Consider the following 12,302-nt stretch of genomic DNA (forward strand, 5'->3'; position numbering starts at 1 on the left):
TTGCTCCAATTGCAGTTCAGTTTTGGTGTGTTTTGCTTCCTTGTCTTCTAATTCACTAATTTGATCCTCTGCTTCTCCTAGTCTACTGTTGAAAGTTTCAATGGTGTTTTTTATTGCAGCTATATCGCTCTTCATTTCTTCTTGGTTCTTACATAATTTGTTGATGTTTTTCATCCGTTTCTTTTTGATTCTTACATAAGTAGTTGATTTTTTCATCCATTTCTTCTTTATTCTTGCATAAGTTGTTGGTTTTGGTTTTAATTGCAGCTATATCGCTCTTCATTTCTTCTTGGTTCTTACATAATTTGTTGATGTTTTTCATCCGTTTCTTTTTGATTCTTACATAAGTAGTTGATTTTTTCATCCATTTCTTCTTTATTCTTGCATAAGTTGTTGGTTTTTTTCCTCCATCTGGTTTATGCATTCTAGGACCCTTAATCTGAATTCTTTTTCTGTCATGCTGAATGCCTCTGTTTCACTTAGCTACTTTTCTAGCGAGTCCTCCTTTTCTTTCCTTTGGGGGTTTCTTTGTCTACCCATGTTTGATCTCACTGACATATCTAGATGTTGAGTCACTCAGGGGCTGCTCCTTGGTGGCAGTGGCTTCTCATTCTGTGAATGCTCCTTGGGCGGTTGTGGTAGCAGCTGCTCCTCAGTTGGCAGCAGCTCCTCTGGTTGGTGCTGTTCACAGCTGTGGTGGCTCCTCTGGCTAGTGGGGGGAGGCTTCACGTACAGCCGCTTTCGAGGGGAGCTCTGCCCTTCCCGGCTGTAGACTGTCTCACCAGTTGAGTAGTTTCGCCATTTCGGGGTGGGTGTTGTTAGTTTCAGCTGCTTACTCCATTTGCCCCGGGACAAGACCTGGGAAGCATCTGCCTATACCTCCGCCATCTTCTCCACCTCCCATGATGTGGTTTTTTTTTTTTCTTGTATTTTAGTTGTTATTCCAGTTTGTTTCTTAGCGCATGTCTATGTAGCATTCACTTACTATGCTGCCATTTTTAACCTCTCCATACCCTTTTATTCTTTTTTTAAAAAAATATATTTTATTGATTTTTTACAGAGAATAAGGGAGAGAGATAGAGAGTTAGAAACATCGATGAGAGAGAAACATTGATCAGCTGCCTCTTACACATCTCCTACTGGGGATGTGCCCGCAACCCAGGTACATGCCCTTGACCGGAATCGAACCTGGGACCCTTCAGTCCGCAGGCCGACGCTCTATCCACTGAGCCAAACCGGCCTCGGCCACCCTTTTATTCTTAACCAAAAGGATAGCAGAACTTGCTTCAGTCCTACCCAGGGAGGTGCAGGAGGATTCTTTATAACTGCTCTTTTGGAAGCCCCAGTCCCTTGGTCCCCACCTTTGTCTTCGGGGCTTCTTTATTTTAAACAACTCCCACCTGTCCCTCCAACCCAACTTCCCTCTCTCAGCACACCGAGTACTCCTGAGAGGTGCCAAGCAGTGCCATAGTTTACAGGTACCATGGCCAATATTCAAAACATAGAAGTTTTGACATGCTCATATTCAAGGAACTTCTCGAGTTTGCCCTCACAATAGAAGAGCCTTTCTAATGGCCTCAAAGAAGTTGCATTTTACTCATTTTAGATTTAGGAGGAGGAGTGTATTACAGTGTAGCCAAACTTTACATCTTGGATGAAGGGAGAAGTGGCAGGAGCATTTATAGATGTGAAAAGCTTTCCCCTTGGGTTGCCTGCCTGCCTGCCAGCACCTGTTATCTCGAGGGACTGCCTCTTCTCCCTGTTTTCTGTGTTGTCCCATAGGAACACACAACATTCAAGGTTATAATTGCCAAAGTAGTGTGCCAATAATTTCATAATATAAACCCATAATTAAGCTTGTAGCCTGTGGTCATTTGCAGCTCCAAATGTCTGCCAGTTTTCCTCCCTACCCCTCCAGGTGTCCATCCAGGTCAGATGAGTTGGGGAGGTCCCAGGGCCTTCTTGAAAACTGGTCCCAGACCTAATTTAGAGATAAAGCTATGAAGATCCCCCAGCCTTTGTTCTAAAGTCAAGTTTAAGTTCTTAAATGTAGGCCAAGGCCCCACTATAATAGAGATGCCCCCACATGCATTGGCTAACACCTCCCTTCTCCAGGTGGGGATTGTGTTGCTAGTGGGCCCTGCTGCAGGGCCTGGAACCTTCCCTTCTTACTTTTGAACAGTGAATTCTTCAACATGTGGATTGGATTATCCCATCTCCTCTTGAAATCCTAGTTATTTAGGAGCTCCCAAATCGAACTTAGTTCTCATACCCAGAAAGCCATTTGAGCATGTTCTCAGGGCAGATATAGCAAGGTCATATGGCAAGTAGGTGTGTAGTAGGGTAGAAAGTTTGTGTTGCACTGAGTTCTCTCTGAATTCTTAGTGATTCAAAGCAACAATGTTTCCCTTCTTCTTTCTTCCTTTAACATATGAACTCACATTACATATCCGATATGGGAAGTGGGGAGTGTGGCAGGCTCTGGTCCATACAGTCATGCAGGGATTGACAGAAACTTCATCATCCTGTATCTGCCCAATCTGGAACATATTGCCTCTTTAGTCACTGTTGCAAAGAAGAGAAAAATGGTAAAGTCACACAGCTGGCTCTTAAATGCTTTGGCCAAGCAATAACACACATCATTTTTGTTCACAGCCCATTGGTCATACAACCTCAATTAACTGTAAGGTGGCTGAAGAAATGTGGGACATTGTGCTGGGTAGGAAGGTTGTGGAGGAAATGTGCCTAGACCTTTAATGAGCAATAAAATTCTCCTCCATACAGGGGATGAAACTCAGAACAAGGGTTTCAGAAGAGCAAAGGCCATGACTTCTTGTTCATTGTCTCCTTCTGGGGTGCCTGAGGCCAGAGAGGTGCAGACTGCCTGGGAGGGCCTGGTGGGAAAAGCTCTGAGGAAGAGTCCCTGTGGACAAGCAAGGCCCATGGAAGACCCAAGTCCTCCACCCACCAGGCTCAAGGTTTGACTAAACCTCTCCCCTCTTATCCCATTGATCTCTTTAAATTTCAACACCACCCTATAAATTGAATTTCTCAGGAGTAGAATCAGGATTGAGGGTGAAAATGGGTTCAGCTTTGAGGGAGGAAATCCAGAGGAGACATCAAGAAATCACTATGTCTTATTCCATTCAGGCGCTATAACAAAATCCCATAGACTGGAATTTTAAACAACAGAAGTTTATTTCTTATAATTCTGGAGGCTGGAAGTCCAAGATTAATGTTCTGGAAGATTTAGTGTCTAGTGAGGGTCCACTTCCCTGTTTGTAGATGACCATCTTTTTATGATAACCTCACATGGTGCAAGGGCTAAGCATTCTCTCTGGGGTCTCTTTTATAAGGTCACTAATCCCATTCATGAGGGCTCAGGCCTCATGTCCTAATCACCTCCCCAAAGCCCCACCTCCAAATACTACTACATTGGTGATTACGTTTCAACATATGAATTTGGAGGGGGGACACAAACATTCAGTCTGCGGCATGCTGAATTTGACAGCCTCAACCCAGGAAAGCACCCTCTACAGGAGAGAAAGAGCTGTAAGTTGTTGGCTTTCTTCCATGCTTTTATTCCTCAGCAGATGTGGCTACTATGGACCATATAATGCACCAATTACAACTGCAGAGTCTTACTCAGGAACACCTGGGATTGAAGCTTGGCTTGGCCCCTTATTAGCTATGTGACCTTGAGTAAGTTATTTCTTTCTGCCTTGGTTTCCCCCCCCCCCCTTTAAAATGGGAATATTGATAGCATTTGTCTCTTAGGGTAGTTGTGAAGATTGAGTTAATATTTGTAAAGCACTCAGAATAATGCTGGGCACATGGTAAGCGCTCTATGAATATTAGCTTTCAACGGCAACACTGCTGTCATCATCGTCATCATCACCATTCCAGATATTGTTTTAGGTGTCAAGGTCCCTGCTTTCACATATGATGGGAGAAATGGAAAATAAACAAATAAATAATTCAGTAAAGATAATTTCAAATAGTGATGGCGTTAAAACAATAAATCAGGCACATAAAAAATCATTCATCCATTAGTCAGTAGGGAAATGCAAATTAATACCACAATGGATATCACTGCATAGCTATTAGACTTTTACAGAATTGACAATACCAAGTGCTGGTGAGGATACAGAGCAAACGGACCTCTCATATGTTGCTGGTGGGAACACAAAATGGTAGAGCTACTTTGGAAAACATTTTGGCAGTTTCTCATAGTTAAAAATGTGCTTACTATGTATGTAACCCAGCAATCCTACTTAGGTCCCAAAGAGAAATAAGTTATGTTCACACAAAAAACTGTATTCAATATTTATGGTGGCTTTATTCATACCCACCCCAAACTACAAACAACCCACATGTCCTTCAGCTGGTGAATGGATAAACAATTGAATACCACTCAGCAATTTTTAAAAAATAAAATTTTTATATAATAAACAAGAAATAAACCTCAAATGCATAATATGCTAAGTAAACAAAGCCAGATCAAACAGCTATATATAGATGATTCCATTTATATCACACTAGAGGCCCAGTGCACAAAAATTTGTACACTTGGGGGTAGGGGTCCCTCAACCCGGCCTGTGCCCTCTCACAGTCTGGGACCCCTCGGGGGTGACCACTTGCTGGCTTAGACCTGCTCCCAGGGGGATTGGGCCTAAGATGGCAATTGGACATCCCTCTGGCAGCCCTCGGGGGATGTGCACTTGCCAGCGGGGAGCAGACGTAAGCTGCAGTCAGACATCCTTAGCGCTGCTGAGGAGGCAGGAGAGGCTCCCACCACCACCACTGTACTGGCAGCCATCAGCCTGGCTTGTGGCTGAGCAGAGCTCCCCCTGTGAGAGCACACTGACCACCAGAGGGAAGCTCCTGCATTGAGCATCTGCTCCCTGGTGGTCAGTGTGTGTCATAGTGACCAGTCATTCCCAGTCTTTCTGCTGTTAGGGTTAGTTTGCATATTACCCTTTTACTATATAGGATAGAGGCCTGATGCATGTGTGGGGGCCAGCTGGTTTGCCCTGAAGGTTGATCCGGATCAGGGTGGGGGTCCTGTTTGGGTGCCTGGCCAGCCTGGATGACGGGCTGATGGCTGTTTGCAGCTGGTCACACCCCCTTCAGGGTGGAGGTCCCCACTGGGGTGCCTGGCCAATCTGGGTGAGGGGCTGAGGGCCATTTTCAGTCTGGCAGGCGACTGAAGTTCCTGGCCTCTTTTGCTTTTCTTTTTTTTTCTGGGATTTATTTACCTTCTATAGCTGTCACTGGAGCTGAGAGCTGGCTCCAGCTCTGAGGCTCGGCTCCAGCTCTGAGGCCGGGGCCGGCTGAAAGCAGGGGCTGCCGGCCGCCATCTTTGTTGGCAGTTAATTTGCATATCCTGCTGATTAGCCAATGGTAGCAGAGGTATGGTTAATTACCATGTTTGTCTATTATTAGATAGGATTCTAGAAAAGGCAAAACCATAGGGGAGAAAACAGATTAGTGGTTGTTAGGGGCTGGGGGTAGGGGGAGTTGACCACAAAGGGACAACTCATGGAGATTTTTAGGGTGATAGAATTGTTCTATATCTTGATCATGATAGTGGTTACATGACTGTATACAATTGTCAAAACTCATAGAACTGTGCACCAAAAAGAGTAAATTTTACTGTAGGTAAATTATACCTCAATTAACCTGATGGAGGGGGAAATCTCACTGTGGGATTGTTGAAATAGGGAAAACCAAATGATGAATTAGTCAGTTAGGGTATGTGGCACAGGTGAGAAGGGGCTCCTGCACACAGCATAGTAGTCAGAGAAGGCTTTCTGAGGAGGTGCTCTGAGCTAAGCCTGGGTGAGGAGAAGGAGCCAGGCCTATAAGGATCCAGAGGAGGATGTCAGGCAGAGGGCAGCAAGATGGCCCACGTGGCTAGGGCTGGGTAGGGGAAGAGGAGAGGGTGGAGGACAGATCAGGGGCTTCGACTCTTCTCTGGGCATATATAAAGGAAACACTGAAACATTGATGTGGGTGAGATACACTAGAGGGGAGCGGGGAGAGGAGGACAGAAAACAACAGCTTGTGACCATGTATAGAAGTGATGGAGGGGTGCGATGCCCCAAGGAGAGGGTGGGTCTGGGAGCCCCAGCAGGCTGGGGTAGGAGGACTGGCACAGGTAGATGGGGTGCTTCAGAACCTTGCTGAGAGTATTGCTGGTGGTGGTGAGGCATAAGCCAGACATCCAGGGTTGAGGACTGCTAGAGGTGAGGACATATAAGTGAAGCTTACAGGGGACAGACTTGGTAGGAATCTGTGGGAATCTCAGAGAGAGTGGGGTGGAGCTGCTCATTAGTGTGTGTGATTATGTGTATATGTATGTAAGTAGGTGTGTACGTGTTTATGCATGTGCATCTGTACATGTATATGTGTATATATGTTTAGGCATGCATATGTATGTGTGTTAGTGTGTATGTGTGCATGTGTGTTGGTGTGTATTCATGTGTATGTTTGTATGTGCACCTATGTGTTTGTGTCTCTGTTTATGTGTGCACATGTATATATGTGTGCATCCTAGTGTGTATACATGTTGTGAACACAACTTGCAAAATGGGCTTGATCTATGGAGGAAAGTGCCAGATGGTGAGAAGTGGGAGCTTGGTCAAGGCCTTGAATGCCAGGCCAGAGAGGTCACTTAAGGGAGATGGGGGAGAGCAGGAAGGATGGTTCCACGAGGCCCATCCCAAAGGTGGGAGGCAGTGTGAAGCCCCGCTGGGCTGGGAGACTGGCATCTGTCCTGGAGAACCCATGCTGAGGTGAGTCCACCTGGAGTAGTGGAAGCCTCATTTTTTCCCACACTAATCTTCCTGCTCCTTCCCCACAGTGCATGCTGGGACAATGATGGACAGGCTGCCACTCCCTGGGTCCCCAGAGGCTGGTCTATTTGCCTCCTGGCACCGTCTGACTCAGGTAGGGGGAGAGTGAGGTGGACTCACCTGCCTCATGTCTGTGTGCCAGTCTGAGGGCCCTAGGAGTGAGGATGGAATGAGGCCTTGCCAGGGGCAGTAGTGTGTAGGGCACAGCCAAGTCTCCTGGAGAGGAGCTCCTGGACCCCTGAGAAAGTAGGCCACCTCAGTAGCTATCCATCCTCACCAGGCCACCACCCAGGGCACTGAGAGGCCAGCCCTGGGACACATAATTTCCCCAGCACCTGTTTGGTATCACATGTTCACTATCTGCAGTTTGTTCAGAACTTCCATACATACACCTTCTAAGTACTTTGCCTGGGATGTGTTGCATCTGTGGGGCTCCCCTTGTGATCACTCTGGCTTTTTCTGCCAGAGTCACTGTACTCACCTTGTGTGGACGTTTCCATGAGTGATGGCTCAGACCCTGGAAGGTCCTGCTCTCTACAGGACTCCTCCAGGGCAGGGGTACATTTTCCAATGCCAGGCACAGCCCAGATCACCTTTCCACTTGGTATTTCTCTGCTGCTCCTGAACACTTCAGATGATGCTTTCTGCTTAGGGACAAGTGCCCCAAGGGCTGGGACGGGTTGTGGGCTAGGTTTGCTAGAAAAAATACAGAATGTCCAGTGAAATTGGAAATTCAGGCAGATAACAAATATTTTTTTAGTACAAGTATATCCCAAATACTACATGGGAAATATAATTTTATTTGCTAAATCTGGCAACCATAGTGAGGGCTGATGTCCCAGTCCCCTCCTCCTCTGGTCAGTCCCTGCTGGGCCTACCTTGACCTCCTCAGATGAGTGATCTCCAGTGCCTATGACAGGTGTCCTAGAGCCAGGGGTGGCCAAGCTTCTGATCTCCCAGAGTGCTTAGGGGTGTGGAGGTAGAGCTAGAAGTAACAGGGCTAAGATAGGGTCAGATAATGGAGGGCTTGGAATGTCCTATTTCTGCATCCTCAACATTGGAGAGACATGGGAAGTGTTTCCTCTGTATGCCGAGTTACATTTCTGACTATTAAGGTAATATTTTCTTTATGTTATCTATCTACATATCTAACAGTCCGGGAATATTTCAAGCATGCTTTTCAAGCTCTTCCCATAATCTCTTCCTTCCTAGGGATAAATACTGCTAACTCGTTCAATAGATACCCTTCTAGACTTTATTCTATGCACTTATAAACATTTTAAAAGGAAAAACATGGGCTCATGCTATTTATACTTGCTCTGTCACTTGATTTTTTTTACTTTCAAATATTGTGTAGCTCATTCCAGAGTTCTTAACTATCCTTTTATGCCCATTGATTGGATGGTCTTTAAATTATGTATCCATTATTAATTCTATTGGTGGCTGTTTAGATAGTTTCCAGTGTTTGGCTATATAGAAAACTCAAGGAATCTCCCAGTTCATACATATGTGTACACTTGTGTTTTGGGTCCTCCAGGAATGTTTCTGGTAGTTGACTGTCTGGGTCAGAGGGCATGCACATTTGAGATTTAATCTGTATGGCCAGATCAGCATCCAGAAGACTGTGCCGATTTATCATGCACAAAAGACCTCTTCCCCTCACCCTTGACAACCATGGGCATTATCAATCACTTAAATCCCTGCCAATTTGATAGGTAAACTGATCTTATTTTCCATTTCTTTGACTACTAATAAGCTTGAGGATATTTGTGTGTGCTTGCTGGTCATTTCACTTTCATTATTTGTGAATTTTCCCAATTCATGTCCTGTCCTCAGCTTATTTTTCTATTGATCTGTCCACTCATTTAGTAAGCATTTATTGAGCCGCTACTATATGTTAGGCACTGTTTTGGTCAGGGACCTAACAGTGAACAAAACTGACAAAAAAAATCTGCTCCACGGAACTTATACTGCAGTGGAGGGGAGACAGCCAAGAAAAAATAGATAAATGAAATATAGTGTGCATATGAATGTTATTTAAATGCTAAGGAGAAAAAAATAACACAGGGGAGAGATTGGAAATGTTGATTAACTTGGATATGGTAGTAATCCAGGCCTTACTTGGAGGTGGCATTAAAATAAAGACCTGTAGAGGAGAACCAAGATGGTGGCATAGGTAAATGCTGGTATTCGCTGCCTCCCACAACCACATAAAAATTACAACTAAAATACAGAACAATCATCATCCAGAACCATTTGAAAGCTGGCTGAAGGGAAGTCCTACAACTAGAGAAGTAAAGAAGAAAGCACATTGAGACTGGTAGGAGGGGTGGAGGCACAGAATGGGCTGGTCCAACACCCATGTGGGCTGCTTTTTAAATTGGGAGGGAGATCATCTCTGCAGAGCCCCCCCCCCCCCGACCCCCCATGAGGAGCAAGGGTTCCCAGCCCTACACCAGACTCCCAGCCCAGGCTTCCAGAGCTGGGAAGAGAAGTCCCAGTAACTACAGGCTGTAAAAACTAGTGGAGATTGGGGCTCAGTGACAAGGAGGTTGCTGGAGGCCCAGCTGTTCCTTTTTAAAGAGGTGGTGTATGAACTGAACTTACAAAGTTCCACTTCCTCTGAGCTCCAATGCCAGGGTAAGGCTCTGGGGGACCTAGACACATATTGGGAAGAGCTGGATTATCTGGCATTAGGGCAGGAAGTCAGGGGCAGCTTTCTCCCAGATGGAGGTGCTGGCAGGGGTCATTGTCCCTGTGCCAGAACTTCCCAGGTTGCAGGCTGATTGGCAGCCATATCTGAGTCTCTATCAGCTTGGAACATACTACTTGCACAGCCTGGGGAGTTCCCCAAGTCCTTGCCCCATCCAATTTGCAGAGCCACCCAAGCTGTGTTCAGTGGCTTTTGCATATGAATGGCCTGTCCTTGCTTGTGCTTCAGACTTTGCTAAAATTCTCAAACAAGCTGCAGCTTGATCAGGGAACCCCAAACCTATCAATAAAAGGCCTAAGACTCAGTACTAGCACCAGCCTGCTTTGCTTCACAGCTGGGCCTCTTCTGGGCATGTACAAACCCAATAAAAATGGGGGGGGAATCTGCAGATCTCTCTGTAGCTCCTGCTGGGTGGCCCCAGGCAGTGGCGGACTTTGACCTCCCTGGAAACCCAAGAGCCAATGCACCAGTGGTCAGCAACAGACCATGCCAGATTACAACTCTACACATCCATAAGCGACACACTCAAGACACAGACTCAGTGAGCACCAAAGCCCCACTGAAGAAAGTCCTACACCATAGGGGTGTCTTCTGCATAACAGTTCTCCCACTGTAGCTGCAGCTGGTCCTCACAGTCAATTGGCCTGGAGGTCAATTCCCCCCAGTGATACCAACAGCAATCAAGGCTCAACTACAACAAGACTCTGCACACAGCCCACAAAGGGGCACACTTAGAGAGACCAGCTCAGGTGACTGGGGAGGCTAAGTCACTGAACCCTATAGAGCACCTACTATACAAGGCCACTCTACCAACTCAAGAAGACATAGCAGCTGTACCCAATGCATAGAAACAAACACAGGAAAGCAGCCAAAATGCAGAGACAAAGAAACATGTCACAAATGAAAGAAATGGAATTTTTCATTTTTATTTTTGTATTATTATTTTGTTAGTTTTTTTTGTTTTGTTTTGTTTTTTTGCTTTTTTCTTTGTTCTCCTTTTTTTCCCCCTTTATTTCCTACTTCTTTTCGCATTATTTTTTCAACCACGTGAGCAGCAGACACGTGAGCGGCACACTCTTGTCCAGGGAGCATCAGCACCGTGAGCAGCCTGCCTCAAGCCTAAGAGCAGCAGCATCATGTGGCCTGCCCCTGTCCCAGGAGCAACAGCTGTGTGAGTGGCCCACTTCCCCGTCAAAGGACGAGCAACCATTTGAGCAGTCTTCCTACGTCTGAGGAGCGGCAGTCCTAAGCAGCTTGCCCCCATCAGAGGAGCAGCAGCTGCACAAGCATCTTGCCCTCGTCCAAGCAGCCGCAGCTGCACAAGCAGCCTGCCCAATCTGAGGAGCAGCAGTTCTGCGAGCAGCCTGGCCCCATTTTAGGAACAGCAATAGCCCACCCCAGTCCAAAGAGCAGCAGCCACACGAGCAGACCGCCCACATCTGAGGAGCAGCAGCCATGTGCAGCACGCACTGGTTTGAGGAGCAGAGCCACAAAAGCCTGCACCTGTCCAACGAGCAGCAGCCGGGTGAGTGGCACGTCCCCTTCTGAGGAGGAGCACCCACGTGTGCAACTCACTCCCATCCAAAGAGCAACAGCCTACCAAGCAGCCCACCCCGATCCGAGGAGCAATAGACTTGCAATCAACCTGTCCAAGTCCTAGGAGCAGTAGCCCCACAAGCACCACCACCACATAAGAGGAACAAGGGCAGTGTGCAGCCAGCCCCCATCCAAGGATCAGCAGCCATGTGAGCAGTCTGCCCCAGTTCAAGGAGTAGAAGCTGTGTGTGTATCCCGCCCCTATCGAAGGAACAGCAGCCTCGTGAACAGCACACCCTCTGTCTGAGGAACAACAGCTGTGTGTGAAGACTCCCCCCACCAGCCAGAGGAGCCACCACAGCTGTGAACAGCACCAACCAGAGGAGCTGCTGCCAACTGAGGAGCAGTTACTACCACAACAGGCCAAGGAGCAATCAAGGCCTGAGAAGCCACTGCCACTCAAGTAGCAGCCCCTGAATGACTCAACATCTAGATATGTCGGTGAGATCAAACATGGGTAGACAAAGAAACCCCCAAAGGAAAGAAAAGGAGGACTCGTCAGAAAAGCAGCTAAGTGAAACAGAGGCATTCAGCATGACAGAAAAAGAATTCAGATTAAGGGTCCTAGAATGCATAAACCAGATGGAGGAAAAAATCAACAACTTATGCAAGAATAAAGAAGAAATGGATGAAAAAATCAACAACTTATGTAAGAATCAAAAAGAAACAGATGAAAACCATCAACAAATTATGTAAGAAACAAGAAGAAATGAAGAGTGATATAGCTTCAATAAAAAACACCATTGAAAGTTTCAACAGTAGACTAGGAGAAGCCGAGGACTGAATTAACGAATTAAAAGACAGGGAAGCAAAACACACCCAAACTGAACTGCAACTGGAGAAAAAAATTAAAAGACAGGAGGAGAGCCTAAGGGAGCTTTGGGACAACATGAAACAAAACAACATATGAATAATAGGGGTGCCAGAACAACAGAAAGAGGAACAAGGATTAGAAAACCTATTTGAAGAAATAATATCAGAAAACTTCCCTGAGGTGGGAAAGAAAAAAGTCACACAACCACAGATAGTCCCAAACAAGGTGAACCCACAGAGAACCACACCAAGACACATTATGATTACCATGGCAAATGTTCAGGACAAAGAGAGAATCTTACAGGCTGCAAGAGAGAGACGGA

At 46.2% G+C, this 12,302-nt stretch overlaps 1 protein-coding gene across 2 annotated transcripts in view; it reads left to right on the forward strand.

Moving 5' to 3' along the window:
- Positions 1-12,302, forward strand: part of LINGO1 (leucine rich repeat and Ig domain containing 1) — a 192,776-nt gene that overhangs the window by 110,724 nt on the left and 69,750 nt on the right. Inside the window, exon 2 of one of the 2 annotated variants that reach the window (XM_006772010.1) lies at positions 6,866-6,951. The exons of the other annotated variant lie outside the window; for it this stretch is intronic. Within the exon in view, the coding sequence (XP_006772073.1) occupies positions 6,880-6,951 (72 nt within the window). The 5' untranslated portion in view covers positions 6,866-6,879. The remainder of the gene's footprint in view (positions 1-6,865; positions 6,952-12,302) is intronic. 2 annotated transcript variants of the gene reach the window in all.

This window comes from Myotis davidii, unplaced genomic scaffold (assembly GCF_000327345.1).
Source record: "Myotis davidii unplaced genomic scaffold, ASM32734v1 scaffold2126, whole genome shotgun sequence".
Classification (NCBI taxonomy): domain Eukaryota; kingdom Metazoa; phylum Chordata; class Mammalia; order Chiroptera; family Vespertilionidae; genus Myotis; species Myotis davidii.